General features: G+C 41.1%; 1 protein-coding gene across 1 annotated transcript in view; it reads right to left on the bottom strand.

Moving 5' to 3' along the window:
• ADGRV1 (adhesion G protein-coupled receptor V1) overlaps positions 1 to 25,908 on the bottom strand; it is a 568,898-nt gene that overhangs the window by 198,809 nt on the left and 344,181 nt on the right. Inside the window, exon 84 of the mRNA XM_062211963.1 lies at positions 9,159 to 9,275. Coding sequence (XP_062067947.1) covers positions 9,159 to 9,275 — 117 coding nt within the window. The remainder of the gene's footprint in view (positions 1 to 9,158; positions 9,276 to 25,908) is intronic.

The following is a 25,908-nucleotide window of genomic DNA, read 5'->3' on the forward strand; positions in this document are numbered from 1 at the left end:
CAAATCTAGAGCTCTCATGTTTTGTCTAGCATTCTGTTTCCTGTGTCCATGAGCAATGCCAATACTGCGATTCAGTACAGTAACCACTAGACATCACATCTACAAATTTCACACAGCGATTGCTATACCCTGGACTAATCTTCCTCAACTTCCTATGTTGGAAAGAGTGTAAGTACAGGTGAATTATACATATATTGATAAAACATATGTACGTATCTATACATACATATTTATACACATATATTACACCCTAGGGGGTAATCCTGCATAAGTAGCAACAGTCTCTGAGCCTCCACATCCTGGGTACCAAGGCTTATTATAAAGATTAAAAAGGATCTTAAATGTGGAGTGCTAGGCGCCGCGGCTCACTAGGCTAATCCTCCACCTGTGGCACCAGCACTCTGGGTTCTAGTCCTGGTTGGGGCACTGGTTCTGTCCCGGTTGCCCCTCTTCCAGGCCAGCTCTCTGCTGTGGCCCGGGAGTGCAGTGGAGGATGGCCCAAGTGCTTGGGCCCTGCACCCGCATGGAAGACCAGGAGGAAGCACCTGGCTCCTGGCTTCGGATGGGTGCAGCACACTGGCCGCAATACGCCGGCCGTAGCAGCCATTTGGGGGGTGAATCAACAGAAGGAAGCCTTTTCTGTCTCTAACTCTGCCTTTAAAAAAAAAAATGTGGAGTGCTGAACACATGGGCAGTCACCCCCTGGAAAAGAACCCCCTTCTTCAAATCTCCTGTTAGGATGTGAGACAATGTCAAAGACAAAAGACAAAGTGCTGGAGACCACAAGTCAGCAGTGACACAGTGGAAAGCCCTTCCATGTGAACAAACAGGCCCGGCTCGTGGGAAGTCTTTCACACGCTGTTTACCGAGGCTTCCCAACCACCAGATCAGCCTGGAGGGATTAGTGGGAGGCTGAACCAGGGAAGGATAAAAGTGTTTGGTTCCTTGGAGATTTTTGTCTCTGAATTTTATTTCCTGCCAGCACTCCCTATCTTTATGTACATCTGTTTAAATCTGTAATTATGAAGCATGTTTTGAGTTGTTGCTTATGTAAATTTGTTCTAACTCCTTTGGAAAAATTATTGGGTCCAAGAGTTTCCCCTCCCTCCCCCCCACCTTCGATAATTAGGATTGGAGACATGGACTCCAATAGACTTAAATGGAGTTATGTCAAGTACCCGATGCCGAGGTAATCAATACTGCCTATGGAAGAATCAAAACAAGTCTCACAGTACAAGCACTAACTGACAGTAGGCAGATGCTGGTGCACACCCCCGATGCAGGGTAGCTCAGTGGTGCTGTAAGGAAGGGACAAGTGGCTCAGTGACTTCTACAGTGACTCCCCAAGAGCAAGGTGCGACGATCTGGAGCGTCTGCTTCTACGTAGACACGAGTTCTGTCAGTGAGACTCCCTGGGCCTCCTAGCAGCCGTCTGACCTTCACCACAGCCCAGAGGGAGTCCAAGACAAGCGTCATCGTTTGAGAGGTTTTTACGTCCAACGCTTCTGCTCCAAAGAGCTCAAGGCACAGTGTGGCTGCACTCTTGAAGACTTGGTTAAGCAAAACAAGCTCCAAATGTCATGAGCTTTAGTCAATTTGGAAAAAAAAAAAAAAAAAGGATTAAATTCCTTCTTAAAAGAATCCAGTTGCCGGAGACAGTACCTCCCATTGTACATCCTTGTTATAAAAAGCTGTGGAATGGGAGTAGTGTGCAATGAGACATTTAATTATTCTAGAAACACCATCTGGCCCCACATAAGATTGTTACACTTGACTTATTTCAAGTTCTGAGTTTTATTGTAACATAGCATGGTAGGCACATTGTGAGATCTGCATCTGGCTCAGGAGCGCCACCCCATAAGCCCTCCCACCCCCAGCACACAGGGAGCAGCAGGGCCCTAGGCTCCTCTGGCTACCACTGACCTGCTCTCAGGAGAAGCCCGCCCAAGGCTGGGCCAAGCATCTCCACGGCTTCCATGACAGCCTGAGCCAGTCCAGTGACTCCAGAGAAGACATGGACTGCAATGGGTGGTGTGGCAAACAGCACACTGTAGAAGAGTGATTTCTGAGATTGGGTGGACCTGCCGTCTGTTCTAGCTCATGGCCTTGGTGAGGTTAGAGAGCACACACAGTTCATGGGTTCTAGTCATTGTCCTACATGCATATTATTCCTTTCGTGATTTCGAAGTTTGTTTAAAGGAACATAACCATGTTTCTCTTTCTCCTTCCATGAAAACTTGACTGAGGTTGACTACCCTGAAGCAGTGGAGTGAAAACCTGCAGGCGCTCCCATGGTTTAAACAAAATGACAGAGCATTGACTGTATTCCTTTTCACAAAATCACAGATCCTCCTTTGTAACCTAGTTTATGAGTATGAGGGCACTTCAACAGGTTTCAAGAAATCCTGAATTAAAACATGTTTTGTTTCAAGAAAATTTTGAAGTCCGTGCATATTGTTTTCATAATATATATTTTCCATGAACTTTTTGAAGCCCCTTCAGATTATGGGACTATAGTCTGCACACTAATTGTATGTTGAAAAATACATAGCATAGGCAATTTGTGAGCCGTAGTGTCTTGCTGCAGAGAGAATATAAAGACTGGATAGGTTTAATTTATTTCATTAAACTCCTAATGAAAATGGACAAGAGTTAACTGGTAGAAACTTAAAAATGCTAAATTCAATAGCTTAACAGAGGAAGAAACCAATATCTATTAATTGGATAATACATGAATACCTCATGTTAAGCTGTATTACTTAGCAAAGAAAGCTCTCTCTCCTGGGTTTAATGATGCTTTTTACACAGGACGAAACAGAGGGAGAAGTACGCTACCATGAACAGTAAGGGAAGCTGCTAGAATCTAAATGGATTCCATTTCAAATGCAAACCATCAACTACAACACCCAGATGGGGCAGGCGGTATGTGCAGCAAATTGAGCGTCTGCTTGTGACACTCATGTCCCATATCAGAATGTCCGCTGAAGTCCTGGCTACTCCACGCTTCCGATCAAGCTTCCTGCTCCTGGACACTCGAGAAGCAGCAGATGACGGCTCAAGTGCTTGGGTCCCTGCCACACATATGAGAGTCTTGAACTGAATTCTTGGCTCCTGGCTTTGGCCTGGCTCAGCCCTGGCTGTTGCAGACATTTAGAGAATGAACCAGTGGTGGAAGATCAGATCCCATCCCTCCCCTCCCTGTCTCTTCATCTCTCCTGTTGTTTTCTCTCCATTACTCTGCTTTTCAAAGAAATAGACCTTTAAAAATAAAATATCCAATTAATTTAGCTCAAATACAAAAGAATAAACATACAATAACAAACAAATATACAATAAAAATACAAAGAATAAACTCAAAGATTTAAGTCTGTAAATACATTCACTTGTATTACTGCATAGACATCTATTTTCATAGTAACATTTTCAGTGCCTATCACTTTTCACGAGTTTACACACATAAGTCAAAGACATACCTTGTACATGGTTTTATTATCCTAGGTCTTTATTTATCCTAGGTTTTTATTATCTTATTCCTATGTTCCAGAAACACAAATTCATTACCCACATTTTCATATAATGTGCATCAGTCTATTAATAATATGTAAAGGAGAAATGCATTTAAGTTAAAAATAGACTGTTTGAAGTCTGTAAATTTTTGTGGTGAGTGGGATTAAGATTGGTATCCAGGCTGTTGTTTAATATTTGGTTCCTAATTACTTCACCAGAATCCTTGCACTGATTTATAGCATCCAGAGCAATGAGAGATCATGGGTGCTATTAATTCCACCCATTACCATATGTTCTTAATCATTCATTTCAGATGAGACTCTCTGAAATGTTACCACATGTCCTTGCCCCAGTTCTCCTCCCTCTTTCTTAACATTAAATTGCAAGGCTTTTTGAGGACTGGAGAATTCAGTATTTCCTGGCATGTCATTTTTATCTTGATAATTGCCATTTTGTTGTCCTTAGGACTTTTGATGTCCCCCCAAATTAAATCAATGACAAAGGAAAAACAGGGCTAATTTTAGCCTCTCCCTTCCTGCTGCTGTGCTCTGGCACTAAATTGCTTTTCTATCAAGGAGTAAATAACCTATGCATTTGGTGCTTTAATAAACCTGGCTATATGGAGAAATTAAGGCACAAGAGTAAACGTTCATATCCAACTATGAAATGAATTCTAAACTTTTGCTACTATATTAAAAATATGTTCAAGGAAATTTCCACTTGAAATAAAACATTATATTTTGGATTAAGCTATCTCTAGGTACAAGATGAGCAGACTGCAAAGACAAAACAAGGTTTGGATATTTTTCATAATTAAAGCAGATCTTATGCAACGATTAAACTTGGTGACAGGAAGAAATCATAAAATTGACCAAATAAATATGTAAGCCAAATTATGTTTCTATTTACCTATTACTATAAGCTAGTATCACAAATAATCTATTTAGGACTTATTTTCCTTGCTGGAATAACTCTTGATCTGGCAATCCAACTGGGAGCATGTTTCACGTAAGCACTAAAAGTCATCATTTCTAAGAATTTATCCTATGGCTCCTCCCTTAGTAAATAAATACCCACAGTTCAAGAATGTTCAAGGAAACATTGTTTACAACAGCAAAAGATAACTGGCAAGAACAAACATTTCATGAATCAGAGGCAAGAAAATAAATTACAGAATAACCATATTTAGTGTAGAAAACTGATTATAACTATGTATTATGAATTTCGAGATAGCCAAACACTTATACATGCCCACACATATATACAAAAAAATTCACTATATATAAATATATTCACTATGCTTCTATATACACGCAAAGACACTCATGTGTTTGTTCATATACTTATAAATATTTGTCTATTCACAGAATATTCTGGAGGGCCACACAGGAAACTATTAGCAATGTTTACTTTTTGGACTGGCACTGAAGACAGAACAGAAAATGAAGCATGTGGGGAATAGATGCATTGTTTAGTTCATACATTTCTGTAGTGTTTGATTTTGTTTTATACCATTAACATACACTAGCTCTACAATGAAAACAAATCAAAACAGAAAAAGGAAATCAAAGTAGAATTTCTAGCTACATAAAGATGTTACAAGATTCTATGTTCTCATTGTCACTCATTCTTGGAGCAGACATGAGCCACAGTCTTAAAGAACTGACTCCACTGAACAGTACTAGCACGGAGAGCAATCAGAAGGGTAACTCAATATCCACGGCCAAAAAGGAAATCCATGCATTGTTTTAACCCTTAAATAAAATAAGCAAGACAGTGTGTGACTATTTTCCCACCACACATTGGGTGACTTATTTGTCAACAGAAGGGAAACCCAAAGGACTAGGCTCCCTCAGGCTTGGAGTTGCCGTAAGCCATGCACACACTTTGAACATAAGATCACTGGTTATCCTGCTTGCTAAGGCTATGTAGGTCATCAGGGCCTGCCCCACTCAAAGTCAGCCTTCTCTTGCCACCATCTCCAGCTGATTCTCTTCCCTAATAAAAATGTCAATTCTATTATGAAAGTTGAATACCTATACAGTCTTAGCCACTCTCCTTAAGTCAACCAAGAAAGTGGGTAGATATGAGTGAAGTCTGCCATCTCTGCCAGGCACCAGTATGAGTTGCTTTCATGTATTAATTCATTTTATCTTTTCTCAGTCTTCAAGAAAAGATACAGTTATTTGATTTTTCAGATAAGGAAATCTAGGCTCAAGAAGTTATATAACTTGATTACCAATAAAATTTTTCTGTAGCTATTCTACAGTATAATTTATTATTAGGATTAAATTGTATGATATAACAGCAAAATAACATTTCATCTTAGTCATTTAAATGTATTCTAAGATTGAAGATATGATGCAGTTCAAAATAAATAATTCTGACATAGATCAATGATTAGAAGTTGTTATTTTATACTTTAAAATTTATATGAGTGAAATTGAACATTTCATTTTGTTATTGTTTATAACCCTCATCTTTTTCCTGGACTATGGCCTTTTATTTTTATTTGTTGAACTCTATTTAGTAGAGCCATTAAGCCTTTGACTATAATGTAAATTAAAAATGCTACCTGAAAAATAAAATGGTAAGTTGAAAAAGTTAATATTTAACTTTATTGTTGTTATAAACTATATATACATACTTAGTATCCTCTTATACTGCTAAGAAATATGAAGTAGAATCATTAAAGGTTTATATTTTTCCAACTCTGTTTAACAGTATTGGCTAACAGTAGTCTAATCATCTACGTAAAATTTTAAAAATGGATTCTAGTGGAAAAAAAAGAAAAAAAGGATTTTAGCAGTCAGTATTTTATAAATAGTAAAATGTACTTGGGTGAAGTGACAACCTCTGACCACAAAGTAACATATTAGAAGTAACCTACCTAGGACTCAGAAGTTATTGAATCTTTCCCCTGTGGTCACACCACAAACCATGGAAAATGTGTGGTGTACCATCTGAAATACATTAAAACTTCACTGGCACTTTAAATAGTTTCCTAAACCATCAGCCATACACAAACATAATTAGTTTACTAAGTGTGCATCAGCCAAACTTGCGTTAAGGCCATAAGATGTAAAATATACCACCACACTAAATTGGGCAAAATCTCATATCCATCCTGTGCGTGCCTCCCACCGCCACCCCAAAAGCAAGAAGTTCATCTAAAAGTGTTTGAAAGTCGGTGATTTCTCTTCCTTTGAATATTTTCCAGTGATTGGATTCACTCTACTTTCTGAAGCAGTCTCTTAAACTTTCACAGTTTCATTGGCTATAAAAGTTCTTACACTGAACCAAAATCTGCTTCCTTAAATTTTGGTTCTGCCAAATGCAGCGACATAGTCCACCCTTCCCTGTAGCAGCCCTTCCGGTGTTTGTAGACAGCCTCTCATCTCCCTAGATTCTTTCCAGGTGAATTATCTCCAGCTGCCTCAGCATTTTATCTGCGGCTGCTTTCCCACTCTCCATCGGTGGGGACCGTTCCTGCTGGTCCCTGCTCTGTGACAGTGACAGTCGTTATACTGCCCCGAGGTAGCGTGACCACTGCAGGTCACAGCTGCCCCTGTACCGCCATCAACACAACCTGGCTCTGTGATATTTTGCGCTTACAGTAGATGCCATTTTTAAGCATTCTGGTCACGCATTTGATTGCTACTGAGTTGATGTTAAACTAGAATTTCAATCCTCCACATTAACTCCCATCAGCTTATGTCTCTTTCACTCCAGTTTTCAATCTGTCACAGTACACTTTCTCCCTGTTGGTTCTGCCTGTGGCTTAACTCCTTGTCCTTGTAGATCTCCTTTCAGCTCAGTGTCATCTGCATATCTGATAAGCTGTTTCCTGTGCTTCCATCCCAGTCATTAATCAAAAAGTCAGAATAGGTCAGGGACATGGACAAAGACCTTCCTCACACCACTGGGGCCGTAATGCAGGCAGAGAAGTAACATACAGAGCACACATATTAAAAGGTTCCGTTTAGATCAACCCCTAAAGAATTTTGCAGCCAGAAAAATCTCAAGAATAGATTTAATTTCAGCAAACATGTAAGCTTTATGGTTTAGATTTACTTTTTTCTTAATTGTTCTTTGTGTATATGCATTGGGTGGGGTGGGGGAGTGATTGGACACCACCACACACACCCAAGATTAAAGCTGCTCAAGGAGACATCAATTAATGGTTCTATGAGCTAGGAGTTACTGTTTCCATTTGCAGATCTGAAATCTTAAAGAGAGTTAAGGATTTGATTAAGCTTACAGACAGTGGCAAAGCTAGAGTTTAGACCCAGGGCTCCCGTTTGTTCCTACTGGTTCTATTAATAAAACAGGTCAGTTCTTTTTTCCTCCAGGCCCCACAATCCCCATTTCACACCTGAGAAAATATGCCTTCCTTTGAGCGTGTGTGGTATTCTCTAAGAACACTGCTCTTGCTTTCTTTGTGCTTTCTCATTAGCTCAACATTACTACACAGTCCAGTCTTACATCCCCCACGAGGAGAGAATAGCCAAGTGTCCGAATGCACCTAGTGCATAAAACAGTCCACACAGGTACCGACAAACACAAGCTTATCTCTATCCCATGAAAGAGCTGGCAACACCAATATGTAGAGAACATTACCAAAGTTTGCTTTTAGGGGAATCATCTGATCAATACTGTGGACCACGCAAACTGTCACACTAGCCATTTTGTCAGGCAAATCTACACAGCGCACTAGACAGACTCTTGGATGTCAGTCCAGAAAGGAGAGTTCAGTGCTTCAAGTCCCTTAGGAGAGGATGCTGAGACTCTCCTGGTCTCCCTCTAGCCTCCATCTCCAGTGATCTCCCCAAAGCAATGGCTCCATTTTCCAACTCTGAGTAATTTCCTGGTGCACTTCTATACCGTGGGTCAGCTTTCTGAGTTTCAATGCTGTGCATTCCACCTGCCCCAAACCTCCCACTGGAGGTCTCTCTCACAAGCACTTCACAATCAACATGTCCCAAAATAAGCTCTCAATCTTTGCTCCATTTTCCTGGGATTATAGGTTCAGTCCCCAGCACCACAGTTCACCAAGTACTTATGCCAGAAACCAGGGAAACACCCAGGGATCCATTTTCTGCATTTTTTCACAACCCTTCTACCTCCTGTAGTTCTATACTAACAGAAATAATTGCGAAAGCTGTCTCCTCCCTTTGCTTCTGCTGCTGCCTCCCTAGACCACACTACACGTTTTTGTTCCCCTGGATACAACCAGAGGTACTTCACTGGCTTCCCGATCCACTATTGCCTATCTCCAATGCACTACAGAGAGACCCTCTAACATCCACATCTCATCATGTCCCTCTCTTGCTTAAGATCATTCTAGTTCTATCCCTAGAAAAATTTCCTACTTCTTACCGTGCCTTATAGGGTTCATCCTGCAAGCTTCATCTCCTGCCACTCCCTTGTTTCCAACCTGCTAGCTTCCTCTCATTTCTTAAAACTTATCATCCTCTCTAATGTTGTACAGATCACTGGGTTTTCCTTTCACTTATATCCTGGAAATGCAGGGACAGCTATATGGAATCCCTTCCATTTCAGTATAAAGCGTATCAGATACTAAGAAAACTCCACCCTGACTCATTGGAAGGATGCAGGGAGCAGGGGAGGGGCCAGAACAAGGTACCAACCTGAATGAGCATCCAGCTAAACTGGCAAAGGTACAGGTAATGAGTGACAGCAGCCAGGGCCGAACAGCTCTCCTCAGCCAGCTGGGGACTTGCATATGCAGACGCCAGAAACACAATCTGCAAGAAACAGACAGCTTCTATTTTTAAATCATGCTAAAACTGATGAAGAGTATTAAGAAAACAAACTGCTTTCTTATCTGGATCATTCAATGATTCAACAGGAAAAATAAGTTTATTTATTATCCAAACTGATGGACTAAGAATGGCCGATACGTGAATTTTTAAATTTCTAAGAAACAATGAATGATAGGAAACTATGTAACATGTTGCTCTAGGCTCTCAAGAGGAAATTCTCAAAGTTATCCTTGTTTCTATTACTGATATTGAAAACTCCCAGGAAAAAATTTGTTTCAACACTTAGACAACAATACTGATCACCTTCACCATGCTCTGAAACATGCTCATTTACTGCGTTTTTCATTTGGCTGTTATACTCATTGATGTATCCCAGGCACCTGGCTCAGTTCGGGCATATGCTAGGTGCTTAAGTAAATACTGCTTGAAGGGGCTGGTGCTGTGGCACAGTAGGCTAAGGCTCTGACTGCAGTGCTGGCATCCCACAGGGGTGCCAGCTCATGTCCCTGCTGCTTCTCTTCTGATCCAGCTCTCCGCATGTGGCCTGGGAAAGCAGTGAAAGATGGCCCAAGTGCTTGGACTCCCGCACCGACATGAAACCTGGAAGAAGCTCCTGGCTTCAGATCATCTCAGCTCCAGCCATCCTACCCATTTGGGGAGTGAAACAGAGGATCGAGGACCTCTCTGTCTCTTCCCCTCTGTAACTTCCTGTCAAGTAAATAAATAAATCTAAAAAAAAAATACTGGTTTAATAAACAAAAAAATGAAATCAAATGCTCTTTGTGACTTCTGTTTTGTATTTTCTCCAATTACCATGTCAAGTGCTCTAATGAAGGGTATAGATAGCAAGGGAAATTTTAGAGCATTAATATTGCACTGTAACATCTCAAGAAATAAACTGCGCCCCCACCCTTAAAGGCAGGGCTCAACTTCTTGATCTTTTGGATTTTCAGAGGCTACTACTATGACTGCACTGCAGAGGTGATAATAAATATTAAAGAATGATGGATTCTAAAAAGATAGAGGCAGTGTTGCAAGGAGAAAACTAGCTGCCTTATGCTTCAAAGTCCCTCAAAGTTTTCATAGTAAACACAAATGCTTTTACTGCTGCCTCTGTGCCCTTTAAAAATGACTAGCATGCTAAAATAAAGTTAGACCAATGTGACAAAATGCTTTTTTTTTTTTTTTTTTGGACAGGCAGAGTGGACAGTGAGAGAGAAAGACAGACAAAAAGGTCTTCCTTTGCCGTTGGTTCACCCTCCAATGGCCGCTGCGGCCGGCGCATTGCGCTTATCTGCAGCCAGGAGCCAGGTGCTTCTCCTGGTCTCCCATGTGGGTGCAGGGCCCAACCACTTGGGCCATCCTCCACCGCACTCCTAGGCCACAGCAGAGAGCTGACCTGGAAGAGGAGCAACCGGGACAGAATCCAGCGCCCCGACCGGGACTAGAACCCGGTGTGCCGGCACCACAGGAGGAGGATTAGGCTATTGAGCTGCTGTGCCAGCCAAAATGCTGTTTTAATTCTTTGTTTGATTTATATATTTGAAAGGCAGAGTTACAGAGAGGGAGAGGGAAATAGAGTGATCTTTCGTCTGCTCATTCACTCCCCAAATGGTTGCAATGGCCATAGATGAGCTGATAGGGAGTCAGAAGCTTCTTTCAGGTCTCCCACATGCATGCAGGGGCCCAAGGTTTGGAAAATCTGCTGCTGCTTTCCCAGGCACATTAGCAGGAAGCTGAATTGGAAGTGGAACAGCTGGGACTTGAATATGTGCTGATATGGGATACCGGTACTGCAGGTGGCAGCTTAACTTGCTACACCACAGCGCTGGCCCCACTGTTTTAACTGTCAAATGAAATATGCCACTCCCAATCCTCTTCTCTCAAGAGGTATAAATTGGTTACCCTTGAAAATTTCTGCCCAAGGGAGTTGCCAGGGTAGTGCAGCCATGGTCCTCTGAAATCTCTATTTCACCTGACTTCCTTAGTCAACTGTGTAAGACACAACATGCTAAATGGGTAATGACTTATTGACTAATTAATAACTATTAATTGTTTTAGTGAATTTACATGACTGTCTCACACCTTGCTGAAATGACTCTTCCCTCTTGGGAATTACTTATTTTAGTACCTCCTATCTGAATCAAATATCAACAAAAATCTTTAATTAAAGCCATGGACACTGAACAAGGCACTTTCCCATTCTGGGCCTAACTCTCCCATCAATAACCACAGGAAGTTGGAAAAATATGAACTTTAGAGTTCCTTTCTGCTCCATGATTCCAGGATTATTTTTAAAATGAGAAGCATTCTCGATTCAACCATTGATCTAGCCCTAGATTTGTAATATACACCATTAATAAAAGATGAGTACCAGCATTTATAGCAGAAACTAGAAATTTGTGTTACATTATTTCCTAAAAAGTGGGTACAAACTTGGGTTCCAGAGAGAAATAAAGTCAACAAATTCACCTTTCTGGAACATATCACAAAATAACTTGCATTATTAGAACATATTTTAAAAACATGGTTTGATTTTAACTACTGTTCAACTTGTGAACTGAAACGTGTTATAGATTTATAGATCAAAAATACCACAAATATTCATTGAACACCTTCTGTGTATTAAGCACCCAAACTATGCCTTAAAGATCTTAAAAGCAATACTTCTATATCTTATGTTCTACATCAAGTAGCTTTTATGAATATTTCCATAAGTCTTTATAAATGAACCTACCATAAATTCCAGCTTCTCTCAGATTATGACATGTGTTGTGTTGAAGTTGGTAGTTTTGTTCTAACCAACCTGAACAATTTGCTATGTAAAATAAGAATGTAATCCAAATTTTAATTGAAGGTTTTAAAGCATTCCATGAAAGTATAAATGATATGCTAATTTAAATAGCTTCCAATATCTTTGACACTAGTAAATCAGTATGGGTTACTGTCTAAAACTATGTTTACTTTCAGAATAGTTTTAACACTCAAAATTCCATTGTTAAGGGATAACTTCATTATTTTATCACATCCTAATCTTTTCCAAATTATAAGACTCATTACAAATGTAAACCATAAACACTGTCCAACATTGTGCTCTGAATTGTGAAGATTACTTCTGTGTTGAAGACGAGTAAGCAAGAGAAGCGGAGCAGTCAGTGTACCTGGCTATAGCACAGGTGAGCCAAGAATATCTGCAGAACTAGGTGTTGTGTGGACCCGGACTGCCCAAAGCCAAATTAATTTAAATCAAAATCATAAAATGAAATAAAGTAAAATAAAATCCCCTAGCATGCTCAGTCCACACATCTTTAGGGCTCTATAACTAGGAATAGGTGGAGTTTCACCATTGTTCTTTTACTGAAAGGCATTGAAATCACCAGGAAAAATGTTATTTTCATAGTGAGTTCTCTAAGAATGGCAAGGTGAACACTGTAGCAGAAAAAAAAAAAAAGCAATCTCCGAGGTTCTCATTCATTCACTGATTAATTATGTTTGAGTATTCATTATCTTTACAGGATCGTGCCAGGCAAGAGGAAAAACAGGGAACTACAGCGTCTCAGCACCAGGCTATGTGCCTTCTCACGTGTGCACCTGTGTAATTCACATACTGATGGTGTGAAGTCATTATTCTTATTATTTCAGCCTAGTAAATGTGAACGAAATTCTGATATGGAAATCAGCACGCTTAAAGGTCACAAGTTTTAAAGTTAAGTTTGGACTCAATTTCTGGCGTTCTGATTTGCAAGACCAGAGTTCCTTCTAGAGTATCATTCGTTGTTTACAAAACTAGATGAAGCATGTGTCCCATTCTGAAGTGCAGAAATGCTAGTTCACTCTTCCTGAAACAAGCTACTAAACGGCAATACAGGACAATATCGGGAGAACACACATTATTCTTATTTCCACATCGATACAACATAATACATCTTGATTGGAGAGAAAAGAAAAATAAACATTTTATGAAAAAGTACATGACATATTCTATGGTTTTAATAACTTATAAAATTCTCTACTTCCTCTGCTTCATTAGAGCTCCATAGTGTCAGCCAAGGGAGAAATGTAAATACTTTGCGTCCCTACTTAAATATACAGTATGTATCTACTGCTAAATAATATCTAATAACAAATACTGGTTTTCTTCTAAACCTAAATTCTTGGTCCTCAATATATACTGCCTCTTCTGTTACTGTGAACACTTTCACTTTTCTGGCTATGAACTTTTTTTTTTAAGATTTATTTATTTGAAAGATTTACACAGAGAGAGGAGAGGCAGAGAGAGAGAAAGGTCTTCCATCGGATGGTTCACTCCCCAATTGGCCGCAACGGCCAGAACTGCACAGATCTGAAGCCAGGAGCTTCTTCAGGGTCTCCCACGCGGGTGCAGGGGCCCAAGGACTTGGGCCATCTTCCACTGCTTTCCCAGGCCATAGCAGAGAGCTGGATCAAAAGTGGAGCAGCTGAGTCTCAAACCAGCACCCATATGGTTTTAACCCACTGTGCCACAGCGCTTGCCCTGAACTTATTCTTGAAAGGAACTTTCCTCTACTCCCCATCTCATCAAAAACCTGCTCAAGTTTTACAGGCTCAAACTCCTCCTGCCTGCTCTGATCATAGTAGATTCCTAGAGTTTTCTGTTTTGTAAGTGGGACATCACTTGTTATTGAGCATTTCTCATGACCAAATGGTGTCCTACTTATAGGAGGGTGCTTAAGGGTGGACCTAGAAATATATATGATGCAACAAAGTGTGGCAAGTGTTATAACAGAGTACAGAATAAAATATCATGGGAAGGCAGAGTTCATTGATTGGATTTACTTAGAGCGTTCAGAGAAGAAACGCAAGTTTGTTTTCTGTTTTTTAAAGATTTATTTTGAGAGTTTCAGTTACAGAGGTAGAGGAAGAGAGAGGATTGTTCATCTGCTGCTTCACTCCCCAGAAGGCCACAACAGCCAGCCCTAGACCAGGCCAGAGTCAGGGGCTAGAAGCTTCATCTGGGTCTCCCAACTTGGGCCATCTTCAACTGCTTTTCTCAGGCGCATTAACAGGGAGCTACAGCAGAAGTGGAGAAGCTGGGACACAAACCAGTGCCCATATGGGATGCTGGCATTGCAGGTGGCAGCTTTACCTGCTGTGCCACAACGTTGGCCCCAAAGTGCAAGTTCTACCTACTCCACCTCCTTTCTACACAGTTCTACCTTAAGACCCTTCCTAAGCAAACATCCTACTGCAACTACAGTTATTTCTATTTCCTAAACACGTTTAATCATCTCTCCTTTCTTGACTCTGTTCTTTTTTTTATGCAGTTTGTCTTCATCTTCCTAGGCTGAAAACATGCCCATCTTTCAAGACACAGGTGGAATGTCAACTCTGTGATGGATACAGGGCTACGTCCTTGAATCATACACATTTTTTCCTCTTCTGAATTTTTAAAATAGGAGTTGACTAAGATAAGGATGCATTTTCCCATAAACCTCAAGTCTTTCAATTTTTTTTTTTTTGACAGAGATAGAGAGAGAGAGACAGAGAGAAAGGTCTTCTTTCCATTGGTTCACTCCCCAAATGGCCGCTATGGCCGGTGCTGCGCCCATCCAAAGCCAGGAGCCAGGTGCTTCCTCCCGGTCTCCCTTGTGGGTACAGGGGTCCTAGCACCTGAGCCATCCTTTACTGCCTTCCCAGGCAACAGCAGAGAGCTGGACTGGAAGAGGAGGAATCCAGGATTAGAACCCAGCGCTCATATGGGATGCCAGCACCACAGGCAGAGGATTAACCAACTGAGCCACAGCGCCGGCCAAGTCTTTCAATTTTTAAACAGAGTTTAAGAATTTTTTAAAATGTATTTGCAAGGTAGAGACAGAGAGAGAGAGAGAGAGAGCGCGAGCGAGCGAGCGTGCACACACACACACAGAGAGAGAGAGAGAGAGATCGATCTTCCATCAACAGGTTCACTCCTCAAATGGCCAAGGCTGTACCAGGCTAAGGTAAGGAACCTGGAACTCCATCTGGGTCTCCCATATGGGTGGCAGGGGTCCAAGCACTTGAGCCATCTTCTTCTGCCTTCTCAGGTACATTATCTAGGAACTGGATCAGAAGTAGAGCAGCTGGAACTCGAACCAGCAGTCACATGGGATGCCAGTGTGGCAGGCTGCAGCTTAACCCTCTGTGTCACAACACCAGCCCCAGATAAACACAATTTTAGTGTCTTAGAAAACTGTCCTTTTAGGAGGAGGACATTTTGGGCAAATACATGCACAAAGGAAAGACTGCAGAAACAAAGAGAGCTGGTGGCCATCCAATGATCAGAGAGAAGCCGTGAGTGAGTTCAGCCCTGTGGACACCCTGGATCCAGATGCTAGCCTCCAGACCGTGATGCAATCAACTGCTGTTATGGACACCATCTAGTTTGATATTTTCTTACGGCAGCCCTAGCAAACACACACAAGTATGACGTTAACCATAGTTGTACAGCTTTTGTAGATGCCCTGTACCAGGTTGAAAAAATTCTCACACCTGTACCCTACTTTGGAGTGCCTGGGTTCATACATGGGCTGTGGTTCCTGCCTACAATTTCCAGTTAACATATACCTTGGGAAGCATCAGTAATTACATGAGTAATTGGCTTCCCGCCACCCATGTGGAAGACCTGGGTTGAGTTCCTAGATCTCAACTCAGGTCAGCTCTAGCCATCGTGAGCATTTAGGGAGAAAACCAGAAATGACAACTCTGGCTGTGTCTTTCTCTTTCACCTTCTTAAATTTAGGTAAGCAAAAAAATTATATTTATCCACTAATCTATCTTTCCTGGTACTCTTTGTTCTGTGTAAATTTGTATGCCCATCTAGCATCATTTTCTCTGTCTCAAACATTTAATATTTCTCACGGTGCAGGTCTGCTAGTAGTAACTCCTTTCAGCTCTTGTATATTGAAAATATCTTAACCTTTATTTTGAAAGATATTTTGGTTGACAAGTTTTTTCCTCTTTCAGAACTTAAACATGTTGCTACACTGGCTCCTCATTTGCATTGTTTCTGACAGGAAATCTTAAGATAATTCTTATCTTCTTCCCCTATTATGAAATATTTTTTGCCTTTAAGATTCTCTCTCATTTGTTTTGAGCAATTTGATCATGAAGTGTCTTGGTTTCTTCTCGCTGCTTGTGCTTGTGGTCGCTAGGGGCTCATCAAGCTACTTGGACCAGCAGGTGCAAGTTTATAGTTGTAAGAAATAGTTGTAAGAAATCTGGACATTTTTATTTTATTTGAAATGGTGGTGGTTGTATTTGTGGGGAAGGGAAGACTATCTTCCATTGAGTGGTTCACTATCCAAATGCCCCAGAACAGTCAGGGCTGGACCAGAAGCTGGGATCTCCATCCAGGCCTCCCACATTGACGGCAGGGACTCAACTACTTGAGATATCACCTGCTGCTTCCCAGGTGCACATTAGCAGAAAGCTGGAACTGAAGGCAGACCCAGGTCTGAACCTGGCACTCCAACATGCAATGTGGGCATCCCAAGCAGTGTCTTAACCACTGTGCAACACTTCTACCCTTGGAAATTGTTAAAAAAAAATTTGTTTTTCAAACACTTTTATTTCATCCCTACTTTCTTCTACCTGTCTTTCTGGGACCTCAATTACACATATGTTAAACATTCAAATTTTCTCCCACAGTTCACTGGTGATCTGTTGATTTTGATTTATATTCTTTTTGATTTTCATTATAGTTTAAATTGTTTTTAAGTTCATTAACCTGTACATATTCAAGTTCACTTATAGTTTCTTCTATTCTAATTTTACAAATGTATTCATGTGAGAGGGAGAGATGGAGGGAGAAAAGAGGGGAAGAGACCCAGAGACAGTTCTCATGCGCTGGACCATCTCCCAGATGCCTGCAGTGACGTGGTGGGCTGGGCTGGGCTGGGCTAAGGCCAGGAGCTGGGAATTCAACCCTGGTCTTCTACATGGGTGGCAGAGACCGGGTCACCGCTGTCTCCCAGGGTCCACACCACAGGAATCTGGGGTCAGACTAAACATCTGCTCCTCCCGCTATTTCCAACCTGCTGCTGCTGTCAATTTCATTCCGTATAGTTCCCATCTCACACACTGTAGTTTTCCTTTATTAAAGTATGATTATGTTCATTTTTAATATCTTCATATCTCTAACTTTTCAATACATGGGATTCAGCAGCAGTTAACTGTTTTAATTCTTCCTTGTCTGTCCACTGGGTGGGTACTCAGCAGCAGCTGCCGACCTGTCTCCTACACGTGGATTCCCCTTTGCTGCCATTTCTCAGATTCTCTGGCTGAGTGTCAGTGTAGTGTAAGATTGTCAGGCAGGACCATATTGCTCCATCGAAGGTAATGCTCCTCATGACATTTTTGCACACTCCACCCACCTGCTTGTGAATCTCCAGGACTTTCAGCTCAACAGGTGTGAATTGGCACCACTCCTGGCCCTACGTAAGCACCGAGTGTCTTTGTCCAACCTGGGTTGTTTCCACAAACATGGCTGATGTGCACTCGGCTGGAGTAAGCGCACCTCTCAGATGACCTCCAGAGTTCTCTGGGAAGCTCTTCCCTTCCCGAACGCCAGCCACTGCAGCTTCCTCACACTCTCACCTTTTTCCCTCAATTTTGTGAGTTTTCCAGAACTCACCTGGTTTTTTCTTCCTACACCATGGCCCAGAAAATCTCATAAGCCTGTGTATCAGGGAAATCTTTAAGCTCACCTTGTTAATTTCCCAAAGCTGAGGTGTAACTAGCTTCCAGTGCTTGATGTCCAGTATCACATTTTCCTACTTTTTGTTTCAAGTTAGAAGGTAAGGTGCCAGGTCTTTTGTATTCCATTTGGTCTTGAAGTAAGAATCTACTAGGGATTTAACATGCTTCAGTCCCATTATCAATCCGATTTTCTTTAATTAAAATACCACTGCCATCTCTTCTATTTTGAGCAAAAAAACACTCAAATCTAAATTATCTACATTCTTATTATTGTGTGAATTTTTGTAGCTTACATTTCCTAAACCGCTTCACTTTTTTTGACTGCAAAATCTTTCCAAGTTAGCTGATGAGAATAGTATGGTATGTATCCGTTTCAATAACAAAGGCAGGACAGTGTAAGTGAACAAAAATCACAAAATGCAGACCTCCAAATTGTCTTTGGTACTTGTAAATCCTTTCGCTTTGCATTCTCCCTTGCAGTAGCAAAATGTGCTCAACTGTATTCTGATGCTAAAAACAAAGAGCCCTTTGCTCGCTGAGGATTCACAGGCCAACACCACATTACCACTGGCCATGGTATTCACAAGTGCAATGACATTTCCGTGACACTAATACATTCTGTGCTGACAGATTCCCTTTTGTTTAACTTTTTCTCAGCATTTTATCTGTGCATCTTTTAGAACTATTCGAAGAAGCATCCAACACTATCTGAAGACCTTTACAAAAAATTAAACATAAAAAAATCAATGAATTTAGTGCTAATCTTTAATTCCCTATGCAACATGGAATGAAATGTCACTCTAAGGGAATGGAAAAGTAACTCTAAGTAAAAGCTACCAATTTTTCTTTTTTGCTTAACTCTGTATGCAATGGAAGGTGGAAATTGCCTATAGCATGTTTTGCTTGTAAACAATGCACTTGGAATAATGCCATGCTTTTTTTCTTGTATCTTTACTTCATTACTGTTTACTGTGTGTGTGCGCGCGTGTGTGCGCACGTGCGCGGTACCTTTCTCATCCCTTTATCTAAGAGAATGTTCAAGTTTAAGGTATATTCTATCAAATACTAAATATTAACTTTCATTATTATTAACATCTTACTTTTCATTATAGTTATTTCCACTGCTTTCACACAGCCATTTATTTTTTTCCCCATACGGCTAGAAAACTTTAAATATTCTTGGCTAGCCCTCCTATGGTCTTCATGTCAGAGAAAGTAAAAATCTATTGAGCTTACTTTCATGGCTCAGTGTCTGTCTTTCCCAGACAAATCCCAATTTCCTGTATTTTATACTTGGGCTGTTATATAAATGTATGTCTGGAATCAAGGGGAAAGACCCTTGGATGCTAAAGATACCTTTGAACATCTTAGGTGTGCCAGGAAAGTATTTTATGCAATGCAGTTTTTGGCAGCTACTAAACAGCAGAAACCTGTCTGAGCAGGTTTTTATAATTTTTTATAGTTGTCATGGTGAAAATATGGTATGAAAGCCAGTCAACATATTTATGGTTTTCAAATGCCACCTTCTGTACATGTCCTGTCCTCATGTAGCTTTGTCCCAGCTGCTGTCATTAAGCAAGGTATTTTTTCCTCAACACATCAACAACTAAAATGTACAAACACACCCCATCAGGTAAGTCTATAGCTACAAATCAGAGATACAGACAGTGGGATTGGGGGCATTCCATGGCAGAATGGTCAGATTAAGGTATGTGTATGGCTTAGCATAAGTCAGTCTATTGAATGCTGTCATTTATCATTAAAAACAACACTTACAGTTTGTCTATATACATGTCGATTTTCTTCATAGCTCATTTGTGGTAGGCTGAGATACCTGCTACCCAAAGATAATTTAAAAGCCATTTTGTAAAAGTCAACAGCTGAATTTACTAAAAATAAACCAAGAAACTTCTCTCCTCCTGCTTTAGAACTTTCATGTAAATATTTTATCATGAATTTATTTTTTTTTACAGCTTCATTTTCTCTGAGTAACCAAGACCATTCTTATTTATCTAGTACCTAGTCAAGAAATACTAAGTTTTATCAGCAATGATGATACTAATCACCATCTGATGAATGGTCTTGATGTGCCAGCTGTAGTGCAAAGTGCCCCGTGGACATTGCTTTGACTGACCATAACCTATGCAGACAGAGATCACTGACCACATTTACAGGAGCAAACGGAGGCTTCATGAAAGGGAAGATATTTACCAAAGTCACAGACCTAAGACACCCCAGACCCAGGACTTGAGCTAAATCCGCAGACTCCAAAGACTGTGCTCCTAACCACTTAGAATACTTGGACATAAGCACCTCAGATGAGGCTAGCAGATAACCTAAACATCACCAAGGCCACCACTTCCAAGTGCATTCAATCCTTTCATTGCAGGAAGAACAAGTATGAAGGTCGGCTGAAATATCAAGATTATTTGACTATTACAAAGCCTGAGATAAATGTTGACACGTAGTCTTAGATTCTCAATGTCACTTTTATGAGTTCTTTGATGATGAAGTTTAAGAATTATGTGGAAACAATAAAAAATCCTGCATCTCTATCATGGATATAATTAAATCCTTCACACAGAGTACACTAAGGTTTGTATTCCAACACAAAGTCACACCTAGGTCATTACTCAGAAAACTCAGATTATAGATGATTTCATTGTTGTTGAATGATCGACTTGGAAGATGATTTCCACTTCATTTTGGTAGTAGATATCTGACCAGATTCTGGTGTATCAACAAGACAACCCAGGCTGCCAAATCATTCCAAAACTGTGTGACATTTATTTGAAATATATAGTGAGAAATTTCTGTTTGGTCTTCATAAGTTATTGATTGAAAATACTTTGATTTGGGGCTGGCACCGTGGCTCACTTGGCTAATCCTCCACCTGCGGCACCGGCGTCCCATATGGGCACCGGATTCTAGTCCCGGCTGCTCCTCTTCCAGTCCAGCTCTCTGCTGAGGCCCAGGAAGGCAGTGGAGGGTTGCCCAGGTGATTGGGCGTCTGCGCTTGCATGGGAGACCAGGAGGAAGCACCTGGCTCCTGGCTTCGGATCTGCACAGCGCCAGCCGTAGTGGCCATTTAGGGGTTGAACCAATGGAAGGAAGACCTTTCTCTCTGTCTCTCTCTCACTATCTACCTCTACCTGTCAAATGAAAAACAAAAAATACTTTGATTCAACTTCTCATGGAATTCATTGGATTTAAAACAATCATGAAAACAAATGGAAAGGAAATCTTCAGGCAGAACTTAAGAGAAACTGGGCAATTTTAATAAAGTTGTACATAAATCTAACTATAGTGTTCATTAACTTGAAGGCCATAAACAACTTCCTGTGCAAACTCCAAAGTTTATACTTTCTCCTCCTAAAAATATAAAAGAAATCACCATATTCTCACTGAGGGGAAGGAGATTGGGGGGGGGGGGAGAAGAGCGAGCGAGCCAGCGAGAGCGAGAACACTTCCATCTCCTTGTTCAATCCCCAAATGGCCAAATGCCTGGGGGTGGGCCAGGACTGAGCCAGGAGCCAGGAATTCCACTGGGCTCTCCCACATGGTGGCAGGGGCTCAAGTACTTGGGTTGTAATCTGTTGTCTTCACAGGCATATTAGTAGGGAGCTACATTGGAAATGGAACAGCCAGGACTTGAACTAGTGCACATATGGGCTGACAGCGCACCACAACGCAGGAGGGGGGTCATTTTATCTGTTTCTTATAAATAATAATAATTTGAAAAATCTTTACATTTCCTGTAGAAAATATGATCTGAGATGTTTCATTTCCTTTTGACATATGCCCCTTATTCTTAATTACAGGACCAAATTCACAACTATTGTATCCAATGTAACATCGACAAGAGAAGGTAACATGAAAACTTGGGGTGGGTACTGTGGTGTAGTGGGCTAAGCCTCTGCTCGGGACACTCATACCCCATATCAGAGTGCCTGGGATGGAGTCTCATCTCTGCCTCTGATCCAGTTTCCCAGTAACACTCCCAGGAGGCAGCAGACCACGATGCAAGTACTGAATTCCTCACACCCACACGGGAGACCCAGCTCAAGTTCCTGGCTCCTAGCTTTAGCCTGGCTCAGCTGCAGCAGCTACAGGCATTTGGGGGAGTGACCCAGTGGATGGAAGATAGCTCCCTTTCTCTTTCTCTGCCTTTCAAATAAATGAATTAAAAGTCTTTTTTACAAACTAATCCGTCATGAAATTTGTTAGAATGCTTTGACAAGCATAAAAGTATTGCAGTAGTCTATGAAAAATATAAGAGTAGTTGAATGTAAGAGTAGTTGAGTGTAATGTTGTCTCAGAATCACCTTCTCAGTCCTTCATTTACACATTCATTATTCAGTCAACAAATATTTTGTATTTACCACATGCCTGATTTCAAAATGTTTATGCTACCTTAAGACACATTCTGGTTCAGAGATATTTTGAGAAGGCCTACAAGTATGAACAAACAATGTGAGACAGAACAAGTACATGTCTCTCAGCTTTGGGGTAGCAGGCAAGATGTTCAGACAATAAAACACGCAGGTCTTTGAAACCTCCAAAAGGAGTGACATTGTTTGCAAGGGAAAACAGCATTGTTCTGGTTTGCTTATTTGCTTTTGAGTTGGAGGAAACGTGTCTATGTCTGTCTGGGCTTCACTACCAAATACAACGAAACATTCACTCCTCAAGGTCTGGAGCCTGAGAAGTCCAAGATCAAAGTGCTGGCAGACCTGGCGTCTGGTGAGGGCCCACCTCCTGGTTTGCAGACAGCTCTCATGGTACCCTCACATGGGCAACAGCAGAGACAAAGGAGGCTCTCTGGGTCTTACCGCACAGGGGAACACAGCTCAGTCATGAGGGGTCGCCCTTCCTGATCTCATTACCTCCCCAAAACCCCACCCCTGAGTGCCATCGCACTGGGAATTATGTTCCAACACGCGAATTTTGAGGAACCCAAACACTCAGTTCATACCAAAAGGAAGGAACGCAGGCAGTGTGAAGCATCGGTTAACGCTATGCTACTTCCTGTGCCACAGAAGTCACGGCAGGAAATGTCACAGTAGGCAGAGGATGATTGTGTATCACACAAATCACTTGTTGACATGTCGCAAGATAATCTACGAAAATATAAAACACACTAAACTTGACACTTCGGGCTAAGCTGAAGTTTACTAAGCATTAAAGTGATCAATGAAAACAGAACATTTAAAGGTCTATAACTTAGACATTTAAATATGTTTACAGGATGTGCATATTTATGATTTCAGAAAGTATGAGAAATGGGGTAAAAATGTTGAAGAGCAGTTTAGTTCTCTCACACTGACTTCTTTTACATCAGTCTTTTAGATTCCGTTCACATGTGTGAACGTGTGATGCTCTGCTTGTGTTTTTCCTGTTTTGGTCTGGTAACAGCACACCTAGAAAGAAGCAACTGCTAACTCAGAATTCTGTCTTTTCTAAATCGTACTTACTTGAAAGGCTGACACACACATATGCACACACCAACAGAGGGAGAAAGAGTGATCACCCACCTACTGATTCACTCTCCAATACCCACACACCCAGGCCAAAGCCAGGAATCCAGCAACCCAGTCAGGGTCTCTCCCATGGGTGGCAGGGACATGATACCATGGGCCATCACCCACTTTCCAAGGGTGCTGATAAACAGAAAGCTAGATGGGAAGTGGAGCTAGGACACGAACGCACGGACTGCGAAATAACGTGTGGACACCCCAAGCAGTGACAACTTCTGTGCAAACATCCACCCCAGTTCTGTCATTTCCTGTCTTCCAGCTACTGAGAAACAAGGTGTTAGTCTCTGGCATTTATGCATCTATAACAGGAGTTAATTCCGATGCACACAGATCCGACATTAATTGAGCATATACATAACAAGTCAAGGGATTAGATAAGATGCTTTCGTAGACACTAGATTTTTATTCCCCCTTCCTTTACTCACAGGCTTTTTATCTTTACAAATGGGATGTTAAAAAAAAAAAAAGATGGGTGTGGTGGGGGACAACGCTGTGGCTTAGAAGGGAAAGGTGCTGCCTACAGTGCTGGCATTCCATGCAGGCGCCAGTTCAATACCCGGGTGCTTCACTTCCAATCCAGCTCCCTGCTATGGCCTGGTAAAGCAGAGCAGATGGCCCAAGTGCTTGGGCTTCTGCACCCACACGGGAGACTGAGAAGAAGCTCCTGGCTTTGGATCAGCCGAGTTCTGGCCTTTGCAGCCATTTGAGGAGTGAACCAGCAGATGGAAGACCTCTCTCGCTCGCTCGCTCTCTGCCTCTAACTCTTCCTTTCAAATAAATAAATAAATCTTTAAAGAAAAAAAAAAAGATAGGAAAAGAAGCCCTATGCTTTACATAATACCTGGATATCCAACACATTATTAAAAAGCAACTTTAAACAGTTACATTACTATTTGTTTAAATGTGAAGGAACTTCAAAAAGATTGTAGAAAAATGGAATTAAAAGATGCTTATTTGACCAGTGCTACGGCTCATTAGGCTAATCCTACACCTGCGGCGCTGGCACCCTGGATTCTAGTCCTGGTTGGGGTGCTGGTTCTGTCCCGGTTGCCCCTCTTCCAGTCCAGCTCTCTGCTGTGCCCTGGGAGGGCAGTGGAGGATGGCCCAAGTGCTTGGGTCCTAAACCCACATGAGATACCAGAAGGAAGCACCTGGCTCCTGGTTTCGGATCGGCGCAGCGCGCCGACCGTAGCAGCCATTTGGGGGGTGAACAAACAGAAAAGGAAGACCTTTCTATCTCACTGTCTAACTCTGCCTGTCAAAAAAAAAAAATGTTTACTTGCAATGCAAAAATTTTGAAATCTGTGCATAGCTTTTTTATAATCTGCATTTTCTATGAACTTTTGAAGACCCTTTATATACATGAATTGCAAAATTTTTTGTACCAATAAACATTTTAATTTTCCCTGAACTTCTGATACACGCATGTAGAAAATACCTTTTAATTACTGTTGGTGATTATTTTATCAAACCATCGGCATTGTTAAAACTAAATGAAAATAGCATAAATACGATTCACGATTATAAAAATGAAACACATGTCCTTAAGTCTTTGAACAAAGAAGCTGTGATGTCGATTTTAAGGAATAAAGAAGGAAATAAATGTCTCGCATTACCATGTTCTCTGCAATGCTAGTCTTTGTCCCATTTGCCCTTTAAGAAGCATGCAAGAAAATAATAATAAATTGAAAAGCAACTGAATACATTTAGTTTCATGGTCATTTTCAACTTTTTTTTTTTACTTCCAGTTAAATCAAACAGTACAAACTTTTATACAACTCTTTAAACTTTTCATTTGAACTAGTTTTCTCCAACAGCCAGGCAAGCTACACAGAGAAAATTTCCCAGAGATCATGAGGTTTATTGGTAGCAAAAGAGATGCATGTGCAGGTTGAGAGCAACAGAAGTATATCTGGAAAATGACATCACGTAGTCATTTCTGGTGACGGGGCTGTACTATTTAGAAAAGGCAATGAAAATAATATGCACTGCAAAGGAAACTCTCAGCAAAGTGAAGCAGCAACTGATTGAATCGAAGAAAATATTTGCAAACTATGAAACTGCTAAAGGATTAAGATCCAGAATCTATAAAGAGCTCAAGAAGCTCAACAATAAAACAAACCAGTTAAGAAATGGGTCAAGGACTTCAACAGGCATTTTTCAAGAGAGGAAATTCAACTGGCCAACAGACCTGTAAAAAAATGCTCAGGAGCACTAGAGAAATGCAAATAAAAACCACAATGAGGTTTCACCTCACCCCAGTTAGAGAGGATTCCATACTGAAATCAACACACAGCAAATGCTAGAGAGGATGTATGACAAAAAGCGACCGAGTACACTGTTGTGGGACTATTAACTGGTGC

Source organism: Lepus europaeus, chromosome 15, assembly GCF_033115175.1.
Source record: "Lepus europaeus isolate LE1 chromosome 15, mLepTim1.pri, whole genome shotgun sequence".
In the NCBI taxonomy this organism is placed as follows: domain Eukaryota; kingdom Metazoa; phylum Chordata; class Mammalia; order Lagomorpha; family Leporidae; genus Lepus; species Lepus europaeus.